Source organism: Macrotis lagotis, chromosome 4, assembly GCF_037893015.1.
Source record: "Macrotis lagotis isolate mMagLag1 chromosome 4, bilby.v1.9.chrom.fasta, whole genome shotgun sequence".
NCBI classification, from domain to species: Eukaryota; Metazoa; Chordata; class Mammalia; order Peramelemorphia; family Peramelidae; genus Macrotis; species Macrotis lagotis.
In genome coordinates, this window is record NC_133661.1 from 246979146 (window position 1) to 247004817 (window position 25672).

The 25672-nt window shown below is 38.6% G+C and overlaps 1 protein-coding gene across 2 annotated transcripts in view; it reads right to left on the reverse strand.

The window, feature by feature from the left end:
* VASH1 (vasohibin 1) overlaps nucleotides 1-25672 on the reverse strand; it is a 34003-nt gene that overhangs the window by 4317 nt on the left and 4014 nt on the right. The window contains exons 3-8 of one of the 2 annotated variants that reach the window (XR_012478195.1): nucleotides 18398-18486; nucleotides 17113-17169; nucleotides 14797-14871; nucleotides 11105-11486; nucleotides 8463-8575; nucleotides 1709-1857 (exon numbers count right to left, since the gene is read on the reverse strand). Coding sequence is in view for 1 of the 2 variants with exons in the window: in XM_074235672.1 (XP_074091773.1) it covers nucleotides 1785-1857; nucleotides 8463-8575; nucleotides 11105-11486; nucleotides 14797-14871; nucleotides 17113-17169; nucleotides 18398-18486 (789 nt within the window). In the remaining variant the exon portion in view is untranslated. Of the gene's footprint in view, nucleotides 1-1512; nucleotides 1858-8462; nucleotides 8576-11104; nucleotides 11487-14796; nucleotides 14872-17112; nucleotides 17170-18397; nucleotides 18487-25672 lie in introns of those variants that run through there. The other variant, XM_074235672.1, reaches the window with a different exon arrangement.

Genomic DNA, 25672 nt, shown 5'->3' on the forward strand with positions numbered 1-25672 from the left:
GCAATGCCCAGTGTTTCTTCTTTCTTTTTGCTCTTTCTGAAATTTATGGATTTTATGCTTTCTCTTTGTCTCTCCAAAAACATCACCTAATACTCGTTCTGCCCTGACTTTCCTTTATCTGGTAAATTCTGAGTATAACTATCATCCTCATCCATTCCTCTTTCAACATACCCATTCTGCTACATGCTTCAGACCTTCCTTGAAGTCTTACGATGATTCATATAACATGGTCATTGAGCATCTTAGATCAGCCCCCTCATCTTATGACTCTGCTACTGTAATGGGGCTTCAGCCTATAGTGTCCTTGCTGTATGAATCTTAGGTTCTTTCTCCTAGGTCTATCACCAAGATTTTCACTTTCTCCTGCCTGCTCAGTGTTCTACTGCTTTCTCCCACTAACCCTTGATCTCTCAGTATTTATCTGCCTCCCACCACTGTGTCCTGGCCTTCTCAGTGTCCCACTGCCTTCTCCCATTAAGCCCTAACCTTTTGAACTACTCTACCTCTTTCTACTCATTCCTGGTTTTCACTTTACTGAAATAGTTCTCTCAGGACTCCCACATGTGTGGTTACTCCTGCTCTGTCTCTTTGCTGGCTTTTCATTCCATTAGCTATGTATGCTTCCACCCAAGGGTATCAGGATGCTCGCAGAGTCTAATTGTCTCTTCCTACTGTCTCAGACCTAGGTTAGTAATTCATTTTTTAAATGCACTCAATGACTGATGGTCAGGATTCAGAGATTATTCCCACACAGATTTCCTTTCATACTTAGACTTTGGGGGTTTCTGAAAATCCCATCTGATGGCAGGAGACTGCTTCCTATTAAACACAGCTTAAATCACTATCACCAAAATTTAGCTGGTGAAAGACAAAAGAGCAATCAACCCCAGGCATCATCATCCCCAGGACCTAATTCTCTTCCTGAGAGAAAAGAGATCAAAAATTGTACTAATGTTATGGGACAGAGGAGAGGAGGAGAATTCAACTCCTGCCCAAGGAAAGGAAGGGAAACCAGAGCTGACACAAGGCTTTTCACCTTCCATGCTGTTTCATCTATCATGAGTTATGTTGCTTGCCTGCTGTGCCTGCATACAGGGTAGCTCAGACCAACCCTGATGGGGTTCATGATTTAAAACATGATTTGATTCAAAACATGATTCAAAACATGATTCAAAAACCAGGTCCCTGGGACTCCAGAGAAGTCCTAACCCTGCTGCAGAGACAACCATGAGTAACTGGCCACAGGAAGGGCTTGAGGTTGAGCCTACAGCTGATGCTTCTCAAAGCCTGGGAGACAATAGCTGCCAGTGCTAGGGATGAGGGATGCCTTCTCCTTCTCTCTGGTGGCATTCTGGTTCTCTGGTGCAGTACCCAAGGATCAGCTCCAGTCTTTCTGCTAGGACCGTGGGCATTGTCTAGCCCTGGCAGTGCTTCCCATGGGGGCTATGTGATCACAGCCAGTTATCTCTGGGACACCACTTGGCCTGAAACAGGTGTGACCTGTTCAGCACATTGTTTTATGGGATGTATTAAATCTCTAGGATCCTAGATTCTTCTTCCTCTTCCCTTTAGGGTCAATATGCCTCTTCCATAAATGCTGGGTGAGACACATGTTCTGCCTGACGGAAGCAGTGTTGTCAGAAGAAAGGGAGTTCTGAGCTCCTTCTACTGTTCCCTCAACCCACACCTCCCCTCAATCAAGGCTCACGGTGGGTGGCTCTTGGTCCTGTGCCCGAGGGCATAGTGGTAAGTCTGTAGAGCAAGTGGTATCATCACCATTCACCTCACACCCGGATTTGGTACCCATTGAGGTCTGGCATGGCTTTGGGTTCAGCAGGCTTCTTTTCACCAGATGGTCTGCAGGGAAGAAAGGAGAGAAGAAACAGGAGATGAAATGGATAAGTAAATAAGACAGGTCAGAGGGAACTAAGGGACAGTGACTAATGAGAGCAAGCCATGTGAATTTTTAGCATCTCACTCTATTCCTTATTGGGAGGGTCTTAGAGAGGAATGGACCTGGCATTTTCTGCTCACCCCGATGTGTGCCTTTTCTCCCTCCTGGTCTTCCTCCTCCCCCTTATATTCATTCAAGTGGCTATTCTGTGTCCTATTAATAGAATAGGGCATTTTCTAAAATAATTGGTTATATAACTTTTTTAGGGCTAGTTGGTACAACAAATAGAATGTTGCATTTGGAGTCTGAAAAATTCATCTTCCTGAGTTCAAAACTGGCATCAAGCACTTATTAAGTAGGTAAATCATTTAATCCTGTTTACCTCAGTTTCCTCATGTGTAAAATGAGCTGGAGAAGGAATTGGTAAACCACTCTAACCTCTTTGCTAATAAAATCCCAAATGTTACAAAAAGTTGGACATGATTGAAATGACTGAACAGCCACAATTTTAATCTTTTAGGGCTTGAAATATAATTATGGAACCCAGAAATGCTGTTCTGGGGGCATAAAGTGAGGGGAAAGTTTTTAGAACAAAAGAACATGAATATTTTTCCTACAAAAAAGCTATGCCTTGTAACTAGTATATTGTATTTCACTCCTTGTTAAACCTCTCTATACTCTAATCTATTCTCCACACAAAGTGACCAAATGAGAGTGGAGAGGCAGATCTGACCTTGTTACTCCTCTGCACAGTAAATTCAAGTGACTCCCTATTACCTCTAGGATTAAATATAAAATCCTTTGACATTTAACGCTCTCTGTATTGTGGACCCTTCCTATCTTGATAGTCTTCTTGCATTCTTTTCCCTACTATTAATTCTGCCATCTTGTAATACTAAACCACTTGCTGACCTCTAACATATTCCTCTGTTTCTACGTCTTTATACTGGATGTTTTCCATGACTGGAATGCTCTCCTTTCCAACTTCTGACTCTCAGAATTGAACTGTGCTCAAGAGTCACTTCTGGGGCCTTTCCTGGCTTCCACTTCCATTCATCTTTTCCCAATGACTTCTTTCCTAGGCAGAATTTTTTATTTGCTTTTTATTTATATCTCCATAGCAAAGTCCCTACAATCACTAAGCTCTTAATAAATAAATGGGGCAACTAGGTAGCACAGTGGATAAAGCATTGACAGGAGCTTGAATCTGACCTCAGACATTTGACTCTCACTAGCTGTGTGACCTTGGACAAGCCACTTAACCCTGACTGCCTCATATCCAGAGCCATCATTCTGATTCATATCTGACCACTAGACCCAGATGGCTCCAGAGGAGAAAGTGAGACTGGTGACAGAACAGCAACCCCTCACTCAGATCCAATTCATGTGCTTGTCATGGCATCACCTCCCTGATGTCGTGATCTTCTTTGAAAATGAAGGATAAAAATCATAAATAAATCTTATTGATTCATTGTGGGTTGGGCCACTCCAACCTCCTCACTTCTAACCTGCTGGGCATAAGTGGACATGGTTGTTCACTCCACTTAAATGATTATGGAGTCACCAATTACAATCCTTCTGATAAGATGAAAGACCACTGGACCTTACTATCAGCCTTACTGCTAACTCTTCAAATTTCTAACCATTGCTCTCTGACCTCTTAATGCTCTCTAAGGACCCTTTTTCTTGCCATCTGTCTTGTAACTGCACCCTGAATGCCCTTGGCATTGGAGCTGAGTCCTTCTTGATATCTTGATTCTTCTAATTATAATATAAGCTCCCTGATATCAGACACTGTCTTGATTTTTGCCATGTATCCCTAGTACTCAGCATAATATTTGGAAAAATGTTTCCATCTATCTATTTAATCACTCATGCCTTCTAAAAATTTACCACAAGAGGACCACTTAAAGGGCTGAGGACCTTATAATAATACTGTTTAATACAGTATCACTAACATTGCAACTTTTCATACTAAAAATTGTACTGAACTTCAAGGGTTCCATGGAAAAGAGTTTGGGAAATAGTGAAATAGAATGTTAGAACTTAAATCTCTAGTTCAAATACCTCATATTACACATGAGAAAACTGAGGTATGGATAAGTCACAAAATCAGAATTAGAGCTCAGGTCTCCAATTCCTAATGACTCTTTCCACTTCACAGGGTTGCCTAAAATAATATATATATACAAAATATATATACAATATATATATACAAAATATATAGTTCTCCTTAATCTATTGTGAGGTAAGCAGGATGGGGCATTGGATAAAGTCCTGGGCCTGAAGATAAGAAGAGCAGAGTTCAAGTCTGGCCTCAGACAAGTAAACATAAACAAGTCCCTTAACTTCCATCTACTTTAGTTTCTTCAACTGTAAAGCAAGAATAATAATAATAATAATAATAATACTTCCCCAGGTTGTTGTGAGAAGCATAACATCAGATGTGTAAAATGTTTTATAAATGATAGCTATTATTTTTATTTTTTTAATTCCTAAATTTTGCTTTGACTGTATAGAATTTCCCCAAACACCTATAAAGTTCACTTTCAGCTGTCAACTAATACTTTCCAAGTATTAAATGAAAATTAAGATTTAATGAACAATAAGAGGGGACATAGGTCTTATCCTGGGGCAATGGCATTTTAAGTAGTGAAGGAAAATTTCTTAAAGATAAAAATTGAAATGTTGAAATGACAGGTACACTGGCAAGAAGCAATGACAGGTACACTGGCAAGAAGCAAAGGAAATCACAGAATATTAGAGCAGGAAGCGATCTTTGAGATCATCCACTCCAAGAATTATTTTACAAATGAGGAAGTTAAGGCCCATCTAGGTTAAGTGACTTATCCTAGAACACTGATGAATTTAAGTAGCAGAGCTAGGCACTGAACTCAATTCTTTTTTTTTTTTTTTTGCTTGTTTGTTTTGGGTTTTTTTGCAAGGCAATGGAGTTAAGTGACTTGCCCAAGGCCACACAGCTAGGTAATTATTAAGTATCCGAGGCAGCATCTGAACTCAGGTACTCCTGACTCCAGGGCAGGTGCTCTATCCACTGCGCCACCTAGCCACCCCTGAACTCAATTCTTCTGGGTGGAATGAAACGTTTTTTCAGACTGAGGCTATTTTGCTTCCATATTGTTATCTTCAGTGCCTAATACAGTTCATGATACAAAGCTGGTGCTTATTAAATGATTGATTAAATGATTGATTCAAAACACTTCTTCCCCTCTGACAGGCTTTTGGGTCAGAGGTCTTGCCAGATACCCTTTTCTCTTTCTTCTCATTTCCCAAGACTTTAACATTATCCCTTATAATTTCCTCTTTTACTCCAGTCTCTGATGAAGAGGTGACCCTTTTACTCTCTACATATACTTTTAGTTCTATTCTTTTCCACTTTTCTCAAAGATACCCCTATTAAATTTTACCATCTCTAATCTCCAATATTTTCCTGTCTACTGGTTCCTTGAATATCTCCTATAAACATAACAAAGTCTAATCCAGTTTAAAACAAAACAAAAACCTTTGCAATAGATCCTACCATTCCCTCTGTCTATATTCCCTGATCTCTTTTATCTTTCTCAGCAAACCTTGAACAAGTTGTCTATATCCCTTGCCTCCACTTCCTCTTCACTTCATCTAAATTCTCTTCAGTCAGGTTTCTGACCTCATCACTTAGCTGAATCTGCTATTTCCAAAGTTAGCATCGATCTTTTATTTCCAAATCTAATGCCTTTGTCTCAATTCTCATTCTTCTTAACTTCTTGACAGGGTTGATCAATTTCTTCTCTTGAATGCAGCCCCTTTTTCGGCTTTTCATAGAATGTCTTTCTTGGTTCTTGCCCTACCAACTTGCTTTTCCTTTGTTGGCTTATCATCCATGTCATGCCCCTTAACTGTAGGTGAACTCCAGGGTTCTGTCAATGTTCCTCTTCTCTTTCATCTCTCTCTCAGTTGCCATGAATTTAATTATCTCTATGCAGAGAAATCTCAACTCTATAGCAAGCTCCTAGAGTTTATCCTTAGCTTCAGTCTGGAAACATCCCAAACTCAACATGGCCAAAACAGAACTCATTATCTTTCCCATAAAATCCATCTCTCTTCCAAACTTCCCTATTATTTTCAATGTTTTAACCATCTTTCCCATCATACAGGTTTGCAATCTTGTCATCCTTATTTTGTCATTCTCTTTCATTCCACATTTCCAGCCAATTGTCAAGCCTTTTTAATTTCTGTTTCTAAAACCTCTCTTTCTCACACTGTCTCTCTGTCTCTTATTTATTAAGTCCCTACCATGTCTCTGGCACTGTTAAGAATTTTACAAAAATTATCTTAACTAATTCTTACACTATATTTAGAAGGCAGGTGCCATTATTATTCACATTTTACACTTGAGAAACCAGAGGCAAAAAGAAGTGAAATGTTACTATTTAAGTTTTCCTAATTCCAGATCCAATGCTCTCATCACCTCACACCAGGACTATTATGATAGACTCTTTGTTGTTGGGGTTTTTTTTTGCAAGGCAATAGGGTTAAGTGACTTGCCCAAGGTCACACAGGTAGGTAATTATTTAGGTGTCTGAGGTCACATTTGAACTCAGGTCTTCCTGACCCCAGGGCTGGTGCTCTATCCATTGCACCACCTAGCTACCCCTATGTTGGACTCTTGATTAGCACCCTCATTCCACTATATATTCTACTCGTCCACCAAAGGGATTTTCCTAAAGTTCAAGTCTATGCTACTACTGAATTCAATAGCCCTCAATTACTTCTGAGATCAAATAAAATTGCCTCCTTAGGACATTTAAAGCTCTTCACAATGTGGAACCATTTTACTTTTCCAGTCTTTATAAGTAAGAATAACTAGTGCAAAGGTATGGAATTGAGAAATGGATTATTGTGTGTGAGAATAAAAAGTAGACCAGTTTTTATATGTGTATGTGTATACAAATACAAATGTGTATACAAATACACACTCCCCCTAAGCTTTCTTAAAAACAATATTGTGCAATGATCAGCTGTGATCGACTTGGTTTTTCTTAGCAATACAATGATCCAAGACAATTCCAAAAGACTTGTAGTCTTGTAGTATTTTCCATCACATTCAGAGAAGAAATTGATTGAATTCTGAATGAATATCAAAGCATATGATTTTCCCTTTTGATTTTTGCTTTTTTCATTCTTGTGGTTTTCCCCTTTTGTTCTGATTCTCATTTTACAATATGACTAGTATGAAAATATGTTTAACATAATTGTACATGAATAACCTTTATATTATTTCTTCCTGTCTTTGGTTGGAGGGAGGGGGGTGAGAAAAATTTGGAAATCAAAATCTTTCAAAAAATGAATGTTAAAAAGTATCTTTACATGTAATTGGAAAAAATACTATAAAACAAACAAAGAAGAATGTAAGCTTTTTGAGGGCAGAGACTGTCCTAATTTTGTCCTTGAATCTTTGGCACCTATCATCTACTTTTTGCTTAATAAATGTTTGTTGTTCAGGATACATAATTCAATTTCCTCTACATTTTTTTATTTGTTTTAAAATTATATATATATATATATTATCTATCTATAAATCTATCATTTTCAATCAGCAAAATTCTAGCTTCTCTCCCTCCTTTGCCATTGAGAATAAAGAAAAAATAAAACCCCTGTTACAGGTATGTAGTCCCAGTTTTAAGTATATTGACATTACTGATCCCATTCCTGGGGAAATGATGGACCACATAATGGACCTTTAAACATCTGAAGAGAGTTATACCTCCCTCAAATTTTCTCTTCTGCAGGATGAACATTGCTAAGTTCCTTCAATCAGTCCTCATATGATATGAACCCTTTGTTGCCCTTCTCTGGATGGTCTGTGGTTTAATAACACCAGAAGGGCTATCAGGGCAGACGTGGTGAGACTACTACCTCCTTATTTCTAGAAATTATGTTTTTTTTAATGGACTCTAATATCACATTAGCTTTCTTGGTCATCACTGTTGACTCACATAAATTAAAAAGAAACTGGGAAGTCTTTCTTGGGCTGGTGGTCTGCAGTCACTCAGAATGATCACTTTATTTATTGACTCATGTATAACTATGGCATATGGCATAGACAGGTCATTTTATAGATCAAGCAGCTTTTAACCTGTTTGCCTCAGTTTCCTTAACTGTAAAATGGGGATAATAATGTACCCACAATAGGGGTTGTTGTAAGGATCAAATGAATAATATTTGTAAAGCACAAATCTTTTTTTTTTTTACATATGCTACTTGGACATGTCTTTCTCAAGTTATAATCATGAAACTTATTTACTCTTTTAACTTATCTGAGCCTCAGTTCCTCAAATATAAAATGGAGAAAATAATGTTTACATTACCTACCTAATATGAGTGTGAGGATCAAACCTTGGTCATCAAATGCAGTTTTAAATATTTGAAAACCTTTAAAAACTATATATGATGTCAATTGTAATTATTAATTAGACAAGTTAAAAGAAGAGAGGGAGAAAATAAAGTAATCTGAGGGGGAAACATCCCATTTCTGTTCCACCTTGTTACCAATTATCCATTCCCTTACCGTCTCTCTCCTCTGCTGTTGCGGCGATGTGGACTGGACTGGCTCCGCTGTGGGGAAGATACATCCTTTTTCCGATCCTTGGTAGGAGAGGGTGGGCCTGTCCCTTTGCCAATCTGTAAGTATCAGGAGAAAAGAATTGAGGGAAGTTCAAGATATCATCTTAGGACCCTAGAGCACACAGCCCAAGAGAATTTAGGGAGGCTTGAGACATAGAAGAGCCCTGAGAATTCCTAGATCATCTTCTACTCAGGGCCCTTTCAGCTATTTCTGATGCTTATACCACAAGGGACCTGATAAAGCTGGCTCTAGTCTCAGCATCCTCTCTACCTCTGTGACTGTGAGAGTCTCAACAGAAATCATACTCACTCTAAGGGTTAAGTATGGATAAAATCCAACTTTGAGGGGAACTTCATTATATGCCTGGTTTTACCCAAAGGTGAGTAATGTCATTGTCTGAGCTTGCTCACCCCAGCTCTGCATCTCTTTCCTTCCCCATCCCCAAATTTCCCTCATCATTATGTGAGGCAGGAAAAATAATTTTTCTGCTAAGGACCACATTCTGCTGTTGCTCAATTGTCCCTCTCTAATGGAAAAGTATTGGTTAAGTCAAATGCCTCTGGACTAATGTGACCCTGGTTTAGTTAGTCTGATTCCTGGAACTATGCTGATAGTGTATGCATTGAGAGGATAGTTATAAGATAATTTATGGATGATTGTTGTTAACTAAATTGATTTATTAAGAACAGCTTGTACCATTTCAACTTTTGTAAAAATTGATAGTGACAGCTTAAAATTCAAAATCCTTTTCTGGAAGCTCAAAGATGGCTAGAAGGAAAGATACCCTTGAGCCCTGAGGTTCAGGGCAGCATGGGAGGATTTGGGGTCTCAGCTTGGAATTTATAGAGAAAGTAGAGGAAGGGACCCTTTCCTCCCTTCACATTATTCCAGTCACCCTAGATTATTTCCATAACTAATGCAATGGAAAACCACTCTCTGCTTGTCAAGTCAGTGATCATCCTGGTCTACAGTACCTTAAAGACTCAAAGACTCACTCACAACTTATACACACACACACACACACACACACACACACACACACACACAGAGAGAGAGAGAGAGAGAGAGAGAGAGAGAGAGAGAGAGAGAGAGAGAGAGAGAGAGAGAGAGAGAGAGAGAGAGAGAGAGAGAGAGAGTCAGGATGTCAAAGGCTATATAGAAGTAGCCAGGAGACATTGTAGATAAAACACTGTGCCTGATCAGGAAGACCTGGGTTCAAATTTAGCCTTAGACTCTTATGAGAAATGTGATTCTGGGCAAATTACTTAACCTCTTCCTGCCTCAGTTTCCTCAACAGTACCTCCTAAAGTTGTTGTGAACGTAAAATGAGATAATTCTAAAGCATTTAGTATAATTTCTGTCACTTAATAAATCTTTCTTTCCTTCTTTCTTCTTCCCTTTCTCCTCCTTTCCTTCTTTGCCTCCCATTTCCTTCCTTGCTTCCCTCCCTCCCTCCTTCCCTCCATTCCTTCCTTCCTTCCTTTCTCCTTCTTCCTTTCTAAAAATATACCTGACAAAGCCAACAGCAAAAGGGAACTCACTACTTCCTGAAATTGCCCAATTCACCTTGGGACAATCTTAATGAAAAAACTTTGTTAAAATTGGCTTCTTTGTGAATCCTAGTCATTGTTTCTAGTTCTGACCCCCGAAGCTGATAAATAGCCCCTCCTTACAGTCCCAACATTCATAAATTCAGTCTGCCTATAAATGTTTGAAATAATCAGCAAGCATTTATTAAGCATGTATTATGGATCAGAAACTGTGCTAAATGCTTTGAAGACCATAATAAATTTCTATTTCAATCCTTGACCCTCAAGTCTTCTCTTTTCCCACCTAAATATTCCCAGTTCCATATGATCCTTAGATGACTTGATTTCCTGATTTTTTACTATCCTGGTTAACCTCCTCTGGAAATGTTATACTTTATTAATGTTCTTCTTAATATATGCTAAGCAGATGTTAACATGGTACCATAGATATGCTATGATTTGGAGTGGAACAGGAGTCATCTTCTTGATTCTATTGATTCCTGATTGATTAAGGAGTATTGCATTTGTCTTGTAGCCCCATGCCTAGCATACAGTAAGGTCTTAATAAATGTTTATTCACAGATATCAGATTGCTAGCTCATATTGAGCTTGTAAGACTTCAGAACATCCTAGATCAGTGCCATAGGTACTATGACCTAATTATATCTGTCATCTACAGTTGGTTCTTTGAACTCAGGTTTAGAATTTTACATTTATCTCTATTAAATCACATCTGAATAGTTTGGGTATCTCTGTGGAGATCCTTGCTGTGGCTTAACCTGTTGACTATCTCTCTCTCTCTCTCTCTCTCTCTCTCTCTGCAGGCAAGTTTTTAGATTTATACAATATTGGAACTGGAAGGGACTTTTAATATCATGTGGACCAGTTCCTTCATCTTATAAATGAAAAAACTGAGACCCAGATTAAATGACTTCTATAGGTAATGACACAATTCAAGGATTTTAAATTTCCAGGCAAATAATACACCTTCTATAATGGCAAACTACTTTTTCATCCTCTCCTAACATCCTTAAAATCCTCCCTTCCACAACTAACCTTTAGCCTCATGTCTCGGGCGTGCCGCTCTAGCTCCTTCCGGAAGTCCTCTCGTCCCAACTTCTCCACATCCAAGATAGAGTGTTTCCACTCAATCTGCTCCACACTATGGGGATCATGAGAAACACATTGACCAAGCTTCACCTTCTTCAGGACATGCCAGCAGCGCTGGTAGGCAGCCTCATAATCCAGGACCAGCTCACTGAGTGTGCGGAAAGTGGGAGGCTTGTACATGAGGTCCTCACGGCGGCTCATGCCTAGTGCTCCATATCGACCCCCAAAGTTCACCCCCAGTACGATGTGTCGGAAGTAATTCCCTGAGAAGTGGGTTTTGAAGCTGATGGGAAAGCGCTCTAGTGTGGGCATGCTGTTGGTGAGGTAACTAGTCATGTCAATCTTGCTCAGGAAAACAACCAAAAATGAGCCAAATACCAGGGTATAGTACATTAGCCAACAGACTGAGTAAATCACCCAAGATGTTACTGCTATTTGATGGAACCTCTTGGTGGGGGGGTAGGGGTGGGGTAACAACTCCTCTGTTTTTTGCTGCCTTGACTCTGAGGTAAAAAAAATTGGTGCAATGAAGGTGGAGGGATTGTAGCTCTGTTAAGTGGTCTGAAGCTCAGTCCCCCTTTTCACCTATTGTTTCTTTACAAGTAGTATGATTGAGGAACCAGCTAAATGGCACCATGGCTATGATGTTGGGCCTGGAATCTGGAAGACTCATTATTCTGAGTTCAAATCTGACCTCAGACACTTGTTAGCTATGTGACCCTGGGCAAGTCACTTAATTCCATTTGCTTCAGTTTTTTTATCTGTAAAATGAACTGGAGAAATGGCAAATCAATTCAGTATCTTTGCCAAGAAAATCCTAAGTGATTGAACAAAAGCAAGAAATAGGATAGAACTGGAGATTTCCACAGAGTGCTCCACAGAGAGACCCCTAAGACAATCCCTGTAAGGCTAGTTTGTTGACTACATATAACAGCTAGACAATAGTATCACCTTGCTTTGATCAGATACAAATCACAAAGTAGGAGCTTATCCCATAAAAGAAAGTCAACTTCATCCTTGGTGGCAACCTCCTTAGTTTTTTACTTTCTGGAAAAGTGAAACTGGTGCTTGAGGGAAGTTGTCATTCATGAGCCTAAAATTCTCAGTTACTTCAATAAGCAGAGGCAGCATGATTCAGAGGAAAGAATTCTGGTAAGTGGGATCAGGAAGACCTGGGTTAAAATCCTGTCTGATGCTACGATATTTCCTCCAAAATAAGACCTAAAATAAATCCTAGCATGATTTTTCAAGATGTTTGTAATATAAACCCTAATCCTAAAATAAGCCCAGCTTTAAGATAGTCAGTCAAATGGACACATTTAGTACATTCATTGCAACACATGATTGATATACTGAATTATAAAATAATAATATTAATATATAATTAAATACAAACAATGTTATTGCCATTAATACTTAAAATAATTGATAATATAAATTATAATTATTTGTAAATACTCAAGTGGGTATCTTTGGAAGAGATAAATGCTTATGTAACTTTGTAAGAGAGATAAACTCTTATGAACTTGAAACTTATTGCTGAAAGACCAGCTGGAATACAAACACAACACAGGAATAACATGAGCACTTGATAATGTCTGAATGGAAAGAAAGTCCCACCTCTAATGATCACTAAGGGCAAGAAAGATAAGATTGAACATGTTTCAGGCATTTATGTTCTTGAAACTGAAAAAGCCTGGTGTACACAAGTAGTTATAAAGAAGTAGATTGATTTAATGCTGCCGATTGATTTAATGCTGCCACTTGTTTTGTGAGGTGGGTAAAGAGGTCTGCTAGTAGGGATTCAATCAGCACTCACCACACTAAGGACATGAAGAACTTCCTTACAGGGAGAAGAATAGATCAAAAAATGATTCCCACAAGAATTAACTACTTATCTCTAGACATCCCCTGAAAATAAACCCTAATGCATCTTTTGGAGCAAGAAATTAATATAAGTACTATTCTTATTTTGGGTTCCCCCAAATACTAGTTCTGTAACTCTGGACTTAATCTGCATTGATATGCAGCTCCAGAAGACTCAATGAAAAGATAGATGAATTTTGTTGGTAGAGGGAGTCCTCTATAATGATGATATCATGGAGAGTCTTATACAAAAGTCTTCAGTTAGGGGCAGCCCATTTTATACAGTTCCCCAGAATATACTTTTTAGACATTTTTGGAAAAAGATTTCATGGTGAATGAGCTAATTTTTATACTTCTGGAGTAGAAAGTGACCCTATCCCTATTTTATGAATTAAGGTAAGCTTAGAAGCAGCATGGTATAGAGCAGAGAGGTCAAATATATGAACAAGGAGTTCACGCTACCCACAATATTTCTGAGTACAGTATGAACCAAATGAAAGTGTTGTTCCTATCTAATTTTAATGTGTAGATATGTTAATAAAGAACATATTAGCATGTATAGTTTTCTGAGTCAATATATGGCCTGCAAGGATCCTTCTATTGAGTGGCCCTCATTTCTATTTCAGTTTGATACCACTGATATGGTGGATAGAGCAATGTTCTTGGAGTCAGGAAGATCTGGGTTTAAAAACTTAATATGTGTGTGATGAATCACTTAATCTTTCTAGGCCTCAGTTTTCTCATCTGTAAAATGGTAGGAGAGGGCTTTAGATTTGACAACTTCTGGGGTTTCTTTCTGTTTCAAATGTTCTTCTTTGAGAATGAAGGACAAATGTCATCAAATGTAATCCCATAAGAGCTGGAGAAGAGGAAACTATGACTTGTCTGAAAAGAGATAGATTAAAACTCATGAACACTTGATTTCCTGTTTTTTTCCAGTTCTTTGAATCACCTAGAGTCCATCTCTGACCAAGACATTTTTTCACAGATAAATTTTGTTTGTTTGTTTGTTTTTTGCATTTAGCCAGAATTCCAAAACGTTTTCCTTCTCCTGGTCCTATTGACTTATCCTCTTTAATTTTTCCCTCTCTTACAATGAGTCTTGTTCTTTCTTCTTCCAGTCCTCTTCTAATTGGTGAGCAGTGAGAGAGTAAAGATGTGCTTCTGGCCCAGATGATATACTACAAACACACATCCCACTCATGGACAAGCACACATACACATTCATACAATGTGCCCATATGTATACTATATATGTATTCTCACACATATGCACATATATACACATATGCATTCATGCCCCCTTTGGTGTATGACTGATATAGTTGCCCTGCCCAGTTCATCCATCCATCCTACAGTTGCTTTTCCCTAAAGGTCTCATAGTTTATAATTCAGTGGTAAAGTGCCAAGGGTTAGCCTGTAATGTCCAAGACATAGCCTGTGATATGTTTCACTCAATAGTTGTCTACAGACTTCAAGATCATTTGATACCAAAACTATGATGAAGAGGAGGCTGAAAAGAAATACAGAATTTTTGGAAATGAAAAAATCCTTAGAGATCTGGCATATTACCCTTATTTTACAGATGAGGAAACTGAGATCAAGAAATGTGCCTGAAGTCACATAGGTAATGGGAGGCAGAGCCAAGACTAATCCCTGGCATTTCTGATTCATAATTAGTTCTCTTTCGATCATGTCAAAAATAAGCTTAGGTAGAAGAGAAGGCAGAGTAGGGATAAGCAAGAAGCACATGGAGTGAGGAGAAAGGATACATTCCCAGGATCACAGCTTCTAGGCATTTGATTGGCAGAGCCTCTTTGGTCATCTCCTTAGCCAGGTCCATCAGCCTGTGGGTAAAGACCAAGGAAGAACACTTCATCAATTGTCCTTGAACTCAGAGAAAGACACTGATGATGAGGGAGGTAGAAGTGAGGAAAACTGAAATGGGCAAGAAATGGAAAGGAGGGCAAGCAACAAGCAAAACAAATTAAAACAGAAACTATCACTTTCTTGGATGATTCTGTTGTGGCTTGGCATGTCCTCTCCCTTGTGAAAGAGGAGAAGAAAGGGCTACTCTTTAGAGATGGATGGGAAATGAGAGAAAAAGAGAAAAGGGGGAAGCTTTCAGTGTGATGATACAGAAGGGGGAAGAGTTCTCCCTCTCTCCCTGTATTACATGTCTTCTGCTATAATACAAAGTCCTTTCTCCCTGCCCTCCCACCCACATCCCCCTAATCCTGGACTCCTGATCCAAGAGACCTCCTGAAGGGGGATTGGGGCAAGAACAGGTAGGTCTAGTTAGCAATGTTCCTTTTTTATTATTTTCCTTTACTCATCCTCATGCATCTGATAGTCATTAACAGAGGGTGACCATTCAGGGAGACTGGAAAGAGAGGGAAAAACCTATTATACTTTTCCCAAGGCCTCAGAGTTGACTTCCCCTCTTTTAATAAATAAACCCCAAAGAGACCAAACCAGCTGGTTTACCCTTGGGAAAGAAAGGGTAGGGGCAGAAATATTTAAGGCCTAGTGACCCAATAATGGTTGGTTTGTCCAAGAAGCAAGTAACTGGGAGCAATCACTAGTCTGCCCCTGCCCTATTGCCTTTCAATAACAATTTCAGACTATCTAAACTCAGTTAACTCCAAGCCCATTTTTCCTAGGTACTTGTGTTTGGAATTCATGGGGCTTTATTAGATTTGAGTTCCAAAACAACTTGGATCCCTTCTTCAGTTGATCAGACCTATCTTATCATATTAGGCTCCTGGGAACCCAGACTCAAACTATTCCCTTCACAAAAGAAGAACTGCATTTTTCAGCTCTTTTCAGGCAATTTACTGAGAAATGAACATTGAGTCTACTTATAATAGGCACCCATCTTGAAATCTTCTCCAGGGTGTCCTCACTGAGTACCAGTCACTCATTAGGTATTGGTAAGCTTGGATGGAAGTGAGGTGGGTGTGGAAGGGGAGGAAAAGATAGGTAGGGATAGACTCTGTCAAATAAATTCCAATTCCTTTGAGATCCTTTTGGCAGTCTGGTGAAATCTATGCCCCTCTCAGAACAATATTTTCAAAAGAATAAAACAAAGTAGACAATTATATTGAAACTCAATCATCAAAATGTTAAAAAAAAAAAGTTCTCAGATTATAAATTAAAAATCTCTGCTAATGTAACAGAATCTTTCCTAGGACATAAGCTGTTTCTTATCCTTCAGTTTAGGGTCTGGATGGAGGAAGACTAGAAGAAATAGCTTCTCCACTGAGTGATTAAAATAAAAAGATCTAACATATACAAATATATATCAATATATCAATATCTATATCTATATATGCATCTTTGTATGTATGCATTCCTAAGGCGCATGTTGACTTCCATTGTCTACTAATAAAATATAAACTCCTTATCCTGTTATTACTCTTTCTCTTACCTAACTTTCCAGCTGTACTGCAAACTTCTACCCTAAATTCTAGCTATAATGAATTTCTCATTTCTTACTTATCTAATTTTTCCCTCTCCCATCTCTGTTTTTAAGCAGGTTATCTCTGCCCCACCAGCCTGGAAAGGACTCTTGACAATTTTCTACTCCTTCAAGTCCTACTCGGTTGCTATTTCCTTCATGAAACCTCACTTGAACCTCTCAGTATAAGTCATGCATCCTTTCTTCTATCTTTCAAGCCACTATTTCCTACTTAATCATTTTTATCTTGTAGAGTTTAAAAATACTTTGATGGCAAGGACTGTGTAATTTCTTCATTTTTATATCTTCATCATCTGTTAAATTTAATTAGTCCTTAGTCCCATTCTCTGTGCCCCATCCTCCAAATTACCAAAGCAAGAAGGTAAAATGGCTCCACTCTTCTGCAGATCCATTTTCTTTTCAAGGCTGCCCTTGACTTTTATCTAACTTAATTCCATTTGTTTGAAGACCCTGTCCCCAACCATGGATGACCTTATATTCTTCCAGGATTGACCTAATACATCCCTATTGAAAAACATAACTGCCCAGGAATGTAGGAGGCATGTTGAGCTCCTCTCTTGTTCAGTGGGGGACAGTTCTGATCAGAATAGTGGAAGTAAGCACTTACCCAGTCAGAGGTCTGCTTTTCTTAATTTCAAAGAACTGTGTCCCTGTATGATTGTACCTGGAGGCAAAAAGTTAAGGGTCATTTGGTTTCCCCTAGAAGGGAACAAAAATCATGGATCGGAATGTCATGTTGTCTCATCTGCCCTTCTGCCATGGGCATAGCTCATGTTTAAAACCTCTTTCTTAAGAACAAAGCAGTCAAATCATAGTTACTTTTGCTATTGTCAAGGGCATAACAATCTACATAGTTCTACTCAAGAGTCCTGTGATTCTGAGTAATAGTCGGTGTAGTCAAAACCCCTTTCTCTGACCACCACTCCCTACTCCCTTACAATCATCCACACCAACAACATCCCTCCAGTGTTTCCTATACTTCAATTTCGCTATTTGGAGCTTGTGTTTTATTGTTAAACAACTCTTACTCTTTAAGTCTTTGATTTATTCCTCAAAATAATTTTGTGTATATTGGATACACAAAGTTTCTATAAACATAATATGAATATATTGTGTATATTTGATACAGAAAGTTTCTATAAATATGAATATATGTTGTATATATTTGATATACAAAGTTTCTTTAAACATAATGTGTATAATGCTATTTTTCCCCAATAGAATGTAACCTCATGGAAGGCAAGAATTCTTTTACTTTACCTCTGTATCCAGGGGTGTGTTAGAAGACAGCTAAAATGTTTGTTAAATGATTCTTAAATGTTGTATAAGCATTTACACTTTGGAAATTTGCAAGTTCTAAGAATCAGAGTTTAATGGACTGGTTTTTTTGTCTAAACTAGAGAAAATGATGGGGAAATGTTAATAATATAGATTCAACTTAAAATATGTCATGCAAGCATACTGTTCTTTGAATTCCAGGATCTAGCACAGTGACTTGAAAACCATAGGAGTTTAAAAAAATACTTCTTAAATTGCACTGAATTAGAAATTTCCCTGAAAGGTCAGATTTCTCACTAACATTAAGGGAATCTGGAGTCTAGGGAATCTCAGGAGATATCCAAAATTCTAATTCTGTCAGAAATGTGGGAAAGGAACAAGCATTTATAGAGCCTACTATGTTCCAGGGGCTATACTAAGTGCTTTAACAATTATTATCTCATTTAATCCACAGTAAAATGAATGAAAACAAACTGCTTTGTATTGCCCTCCTTAACAAGGGCTCAGTTTCCAACTCAGGGTAATACAATAGAGAGAGGTGCCTTCCTTTGGATTAGCTTGGGAGGTCCCAAGGAAAGAACATGAAATGCACTATTCACTGTGGCAAAGGATACTGCAGCTCCCTGATATAACGCTGTATGGCTTCCAGGCGCTCAGGGATAGATGTAGACGGCTGGAATGTAGGCACACTTGGTATGGGAGTCTGGAAAAATGAAAGAAATTGAATCCTTGTCACAAGAAGAGAGGAAGCTTAGCTCTTGAAACTTTTAATCATCAGACTTGATTTCAGAGATAGTACAAGAAAATTGATTGCTTTCATCCCCCCATTCAACATCCTCTTTCAGTCTGTTCTTACTTCCTTTGGTGCTATTTCCTGATCCCTTCCCCTTCCCCCTCTCCCCTGAGAACATATCCTCCCTCCCTCCCCCATAGCATCACATTCAGACTTGCCTCTCTTGGACAGTGTCTTTCCCCAGACCTCAACTATCAGTAACTCATATGGAGCAAACATTGATTTGTTTGAAGAATATTTGAATTTCAGTTTTATTTTGATTAAATAGTTTTAGAAATAAACATGCTTGGGTACAGTTTAAACTGGCTCATTGGGATTTTAAAAAAAATATTGGATTTATGTTATTTTATAGAAATTTAATATTTGAATTTAGAAATCATAAGAGAAACAACACAATGACACAATACAACAAAGAGGATTAGACAGACGATGTTAACATTATAAACACCTAAACCCAAATCCCACTTCTGACCCAGACTAGTTAGGGGACCACAGGCCAGTCATTTGGCCTTAGTGTCTTCTCTAGCTTTAGAAATTATAACCAGTTGTTGCCTCTGCATTGGTAGTTGGAGCTTTGTTTCTTACTGGGTTCATCTTCCTCCTTTTTCACCTTTTGGGGACCAAAGCAGTGAAATCTGTTCTGCGTTTGGGTTTAGCTGCATTAAAATGTATTTGTTCTATGTAGCAGGCTTTCTGGAACATGCCCCAGGCCAGATGACAGTCTGCTATTCTAACAGATGAACAAACTTATACTCTTTTGTTAGTGGGCATGAATGGATTAATATGTTATCTCCTCCCAGGTAACATGGAGAAATTATATTAGGGGTTTTCTGGAGATGATGCAACAATCCAAAGCCATAATTAATGGTGAGAATATGTGATGTTCAAGCAGACTGAGAGATGAGCAAAAGGAAGGGAGATGTGTCTTTCTGTGGCCTCAAAAGAAAAAGATATAGATTATCCCTGCTTTTCACATTCTCTTTTGGCAAGACTTTATTATATCACTGATGTGGTTCATGGTACCCACAAGACAAAGAGACCATAACTAGGCAAATGAATCACCTGGCTGTAACAATGACTGCATCCATTTCTCTATAGGGCTTTAACCAGTGCCAAGTGTTGTGGGGACTAGAGAAAGAACACTTGTCAAAAGGACCATCCTAGGCTATTTCAGCCCTAGAATCTCCCCACTAGAAAGGATCTTAATAGGCAGAGGCCGGATTTAACACAGGAAGAACAGGATAGGAATCCTTTTTATGAGTGGAAGAAACTTCTTGCAAGTTCAGGACTGACTCAGTATGAGTCACAGGAAAATACTGAGCAGCAGACACAATAGAAAAGGTTAAAGTTGTATCAAGTTTGGCCACCAGATTTCCTTTGATTCTATCCTTTTCACATTTCATGCTGAGGTCTCTCAGGAAGGTAGGGAATGAAAGTCTTTACTACTACTAGATGCTGTTTTCAGGCAATGATTTCTCTCTGGGATTTCTCCTCCTTCCTTCCAAAATCCTTATGACCCATAATTTGTCAGAGGAAAAGGTGAATCAGAAGATGGAGAGGCCCCATATAACCCAGGTATTCTAACTAACCCCAAAAGACAAGCATGGCACAGGATATAAGCTACCCAGAGAGATTCCTTCCCATTGACAGATTCTAGTTTCCAGCTCTACCTTACACTGGGAACAAGGCCCATCCCTCTGGGTTTCCTGCATCAATATAAGGATCATCCCATCCCATCCCATCTATCCTTGGTTCCTCTGTCAGATGATGGTCCAGCAGTCTTGGACATTTCTATCATGCGATCTTTGCCAAATCCAAGGCCATGGACCATTAGGATTCTTGGATTTTCAACCCCATATCTACCCAAAAGGAACACTAGTGATTGTTGAGTGATGCAGTTCAATATGTCTAGAATAAAGGCAAGTGTAAAAAAGAAACCTGAAGTATAATGGGGGGTAGAAAAGAACCTAGAACATACCCTGGTGGTGAGTTTTTGTCATTTTCTTTGTTACAGGTACTTAAATAACTGGGGTTACCCAAATAGAGACTGGACTTTAGTAGAGAAAGGGAAGTAAGCTGTGATACAAAGGTTAGCAAATTAATGCTCTCCCTTCAATCTCTAGCAGATATACATAGAAAAGCTTTGAAATGCAGAGGGGAGGGGCTCCTGCTATTGTTGCAGTACTGGTCTTCTGTCCTGTTCCCTCTGGGTGGTAGCTCCTCCAGTCTGAGTTGTCCCTAGCAACAGATTTGGCTCCCCAAACAGATGACATCTCTATTGGGGAGAAGCAGCTTCTGCTTTCTATTCTCCCTTTCCTCACTGACATGGCTGCTGTCTTAAGTCAACAAAGCTGAAGGTCTGAGGCCTTCCTTTCCCCATACCAAGTGAGTTAAGGACCACTTGTGGGTCTGAATTTTGTCATTCCAGAGAAATACAACCTACACAATGATTTGGGGGCAGGCAGGCAGGCAAGGTAGCAGAAGGAGAGCCACGGTCACCATCACTACCATCAACACCTTAGGTTTATGTTGCATTTTATAGCTGTCAAAATACTTTCATACACGTCATCTCATTTAATTCTCTGAGTCAGGCTAGGCAAAAGGATTTGGGTGCAGGAACAGATTTTAGACATCACCTAGTCTAATCTCTTAATTTTATAGATGATGAGACAGGACTTGAGGCTTGCACTTTAGTCTTTTCTCCTTTCTGAAACTTATTTCATTATCTTGAATATGAAAGATTTGAAGAGGGAATGATTGGACTAGAGTATCATTAAGGACCTTTCCAGTTCTATGAAAGGAACTTAAGATTGTTGGTTGATTCCTCAGTGATCCCTAGGGTTACTATAAAAGCAAATGAGTAGCCAGGCTCAAGTTCTTCTGGATACATTGTACCACAGGATTTTCCCTCTAGAGTTTTAAATTCCAATATTACATAGTAAAAGAGGTCCATAAGTCTATCTGTGAATGTTCTGCTTAAGCCATCTTACTGACTCAAGCAAAGATTTTCTCATAGCTGATATAAGATTAGAAAGTCTACCTTGCTTATGATTTTTACTGTGTGACCAAGAGCAAGTCATTTAATCCTCAGACTCTCATTTCATCCTCTCTAAAATGGAAATAATACCTCTAGAGCCTACCTCTGAAGGCTGTTGTGAGGTTCAAATAAGCTAACCAAAAATCCTTCACAAACTTCAAAATGTTATGTAAATGTCAGTTATGATTTTATTTTCCTTTCCATTTCTGACACTATCAGTGACATTCAAGAAATAAGATAGAAATAAGGAAGGGGAAGGAGAATTATCAACCTCAAGGATTGATAGAGTCACAGTCTGGAGAATTTTGCCTTAAAGCTATCATAACCACTTCCCCCATAATGCTTCACCATGACTAGATCAGGATGAGGGTGAAGAAGCATCAACCTTGAGTCTGCTAATAGCCTCTAATTATTTGCTGGTCTGTTGGAGGTGCTACAGATTCTTGGCAGGCCTAGGGACTTCCAAAAAATTATACTCATTTAAAGATAAAATTAGAATTTATAGTTAAAGCACTGTTTATACTTTTATACTGCTTATACTTTTTAAAATTTAGTTTAAATCTATACACATAAGTTCTGTTTATTAATAATTTATTTGTTTTTAAATATTAAATCATTTGTATTTAGTACTTTTTAAATCATGGAACACAGAACAAATAGATAGAGGCACAAGGATTAGGGGAAAGAAAGTAGGGGAAAGAAAGAAAAAAAAACATTACTACAACTATCTCCTGGACCTCTTGAGACTTGGGCAAATTTCTTCACCTTCTGGACCTCAGTTTCCTTGTTATCAAATGAGGTTATTGGACTAAAGGAACTCTAAGATCCCTTCTAGCCTTAATTCACACAGATTTTCTGATAGTCCATTACTCTTTTTTTTTTTTTATTAAGGCACTGGGTTTCATGCTTAAACATTATTTGAGCACAGAGTTAGGTGTTCTAGTCTCAGCTTGGACACTAATAAGCAGTCTGACTGGATAAATTATTCAGCTTCTTTGAACCTCATTGTTTTCTAATTTGGAAGAAGAGGTGGAAAAGAAAGGGAAAAAGGAGGAGGGAAAGGTGAAGAAGGAGAAGGAGGGGAAGTAAAGAAAAAGTAGAAGGAATAGAAAAAGGAATAGAAGAAGAAAAGGAAGAAGAGAGGAAGAGAAGGAGGAGAAAAGTGAGGAGGGGAGGAAGGAAAAGGAGAAGGAAGAGGGAGAGAAAGAGAAGGAGGAAGGAGGAGGAGAAGAAGGAGAAGAAGAGGAAGAAGGGAAAAAAGGAAAAAGTAAAGAAAGGGAAGAAAAATATGGAGGGGGAGAAATGAAATGGGGAGAAGGAAGAGGGTGAAAAAGAGGAGAGAGAGAGAGAAGGGGAAGAAGTAAATGAAGGGGGGGCAGCTGGGTGGTACAGTGGATAGCCCTGGAGTCAGGAGTACCTGAGTTCAAATCCAACCTCAGACACTTAATAATTACCTAACTGTGTGGCCTTGGGCAAGCCACTTAATCCCATTGCCTTGTAAAAACTAAAAAAAAAAGAAGTAAATGAAGGAGGAGGAGGAGATGGAAGAGGTTAAATGATCCCTAAAGTCCATTGCGTTTTTAGCATTTTTTGGTTTTATTCTTATTATAAGTAGAAAGTCTGTAATGATACCACTTGAAGCCACAACCCCATACCTATGATTTCATCAAGAAAACTACCAATGTAAGTCAGCAAAGAACAGTCATCTTTTGTATTATTTGTCATTGAGAGTTGCCTAGGACACTAAAAACCTAAGGGACTTGCCCATGGTTTCATAACTAGCAAGTTATAAGAAGCAGGATTTGAACTTAGACCTTCCAGAGTCCTTAATTCATGACAATAGACTGCTTCTCTATTATTAGCTAATGATAGCCATAGTGCTTACTCTGTACCAGATATTGAACTAAGTGCTTTACAGTTATTATCTCACTTGATCCATATAACAATTATTATTATATTTATATTATTATTATTATCACCATTTACCGATGAGGAAACTGAGACAAACAGAAGTTAAGTGACTTGCCTAGCATTACATAACTAGTAAATGTCTGAGGCCGGATTTGAACTTAAATCTTCCTGACTCCAGATTCAACAATTTATCCACTGTGCCACCTAGATCACTGGTTCTGTTTTGGAAAGATTTTTTTTACTTTGATCTCGAGGCTGTGCTACTTTTCTGTGCTCAAAAGTTATTGACAAGGAGATCCAAATCCTTCTAACTCTCTCCAAAACTTCTTTCTAATTCTCTGTCATTTCTCATAAAAAAAAGCAAATAAAAACAAACATACCCAACATTAACTCCATTGGCCCAATGTTCTACCCATTGAAACCAACTACCTTTGGAATGGACAAGGTCCTTGAGGATAGGGGCTGTTTCATCATCATTATCTTTGAATTACCAGACTAACACAATGTCTTGCACAAAGCATGTGCTTTAATGCCTGCTGAATCAAACTACATGTAAAAATTAATTTTTCCAGTAATAGTGTTCGATTTATGCCAAGATGTTCATGTTTCATTTCCCAGTACCCTTTGTGACTAACTTTATACTTCTGCTTAATGGTAGGCTAGAATCAGGATACAGCCTTGAGTTATCTGTTCAAAACTCAGTTATTCAAATGAAAATAGGAATTTTTATTCCTTTCTTAAAGCATAAGTCTGATGGTCAGACCTTCTTTCCTCTCAATAAACTCCAGTGGTTCCTTATTACATCCAGGATTAAAGATAAAGTCCTTTGCCCTTTAAACATCTTTATAATCTGCCTCTTCTTACCTTGCTTGCCTTCTTACATGATGTTTCATGCCCTCTGTGATCTAGCCATTCAAATCAACTTGTCATTTCTCACATATGGATTGTTGTTGTTTGTCCTTCATTCTTGAAGATGACCAGATTTCAAGGAAGTGGTGCCATGACAAACAAGTGAACTGGATTTGAGTGAGGGGGTGCTAGTCTCACTTTCTTCTCCCAAGCCATCTAGGTCCAATGGCCAGGTATAAATTAGAACACCTGGAGATGCCCCTGGATATGAGGCAGAATTAGGTGATTTATTTAAGGTCACATATCCAGTAAGTAACAAGTATCTGAGGTCAGATTTGAACTCAGGTCCTCTGGACTCCAGGGCTCGTGCTTTATGCACTGTCCTATCTCCATGCTTTTGTACCAGTTGGTCTTTATGCTTGGAATGCTCCCTTCTAAGGTTAGCTGCCATCTACTGGGCATTATCATTTTTATGTTCTCATGCATATATGTTGTCTTCCCCATTAGAATGTAAGCTTTTTCAGGGTAAGGAATGTTTTCACTTTTTCTTTGTATCTTTAGCACAGTTCCATATAATAAGAATTTAATAAACACTTGATTGATGTAGGTATGCTAAAAAGTCATAGAATGTCAGAATAGCGCAAGCCTTTCTAATACAAATGCTTCATTTCTCAGATGAGGAAATTGAAGTTCAGAGAACTTCAATATTGGGGAAGTCACTTTGTGACACATGAGTGATAAAATTAAGACTAAAACCCAGATTTCACTGTCTAGAGAACTTTCTACTAAAGAATCATGCTCTAGTCAGTTGTAGGTCTCTTCTTTAAGACCAAGAAGTCTTAACAGGGACAGAGATGACAAGTATCAATATATCACTAATCCACCAATATCTCTCCATCAGAGAATCATGTCAGTTTAAACCACTTTCAGAGTATGTAACCGATCTTACTTAGCAATTTTATTTTTAAGTTTTTGCCAGGCAAATAGGGTTAAGTGGCTTGCCCAAGGCCACATAGCTAGGTGATAATTAAGTGTCTGAGACTGGATTTGAACCCAGGTATGCCTGACTCCAGGGCCGGTGCTTTATCCACTGCGCCACCTAGCTGCCCTAACCAATCTTACTTAGAAGGAATGTCTTATGCCCCCTGAATCGCAAACCTTTGATGACTGTTTCACAAGGTAAATTAACACCACTTGGCCAGTGATTTTCCATGGTAGCCTGACTCAGTCCTCATATGAAAAAAAGAAATCTTCTTGACCCAATGAATTTATCAAAAACCAGGCCCCAATCAGTAGACT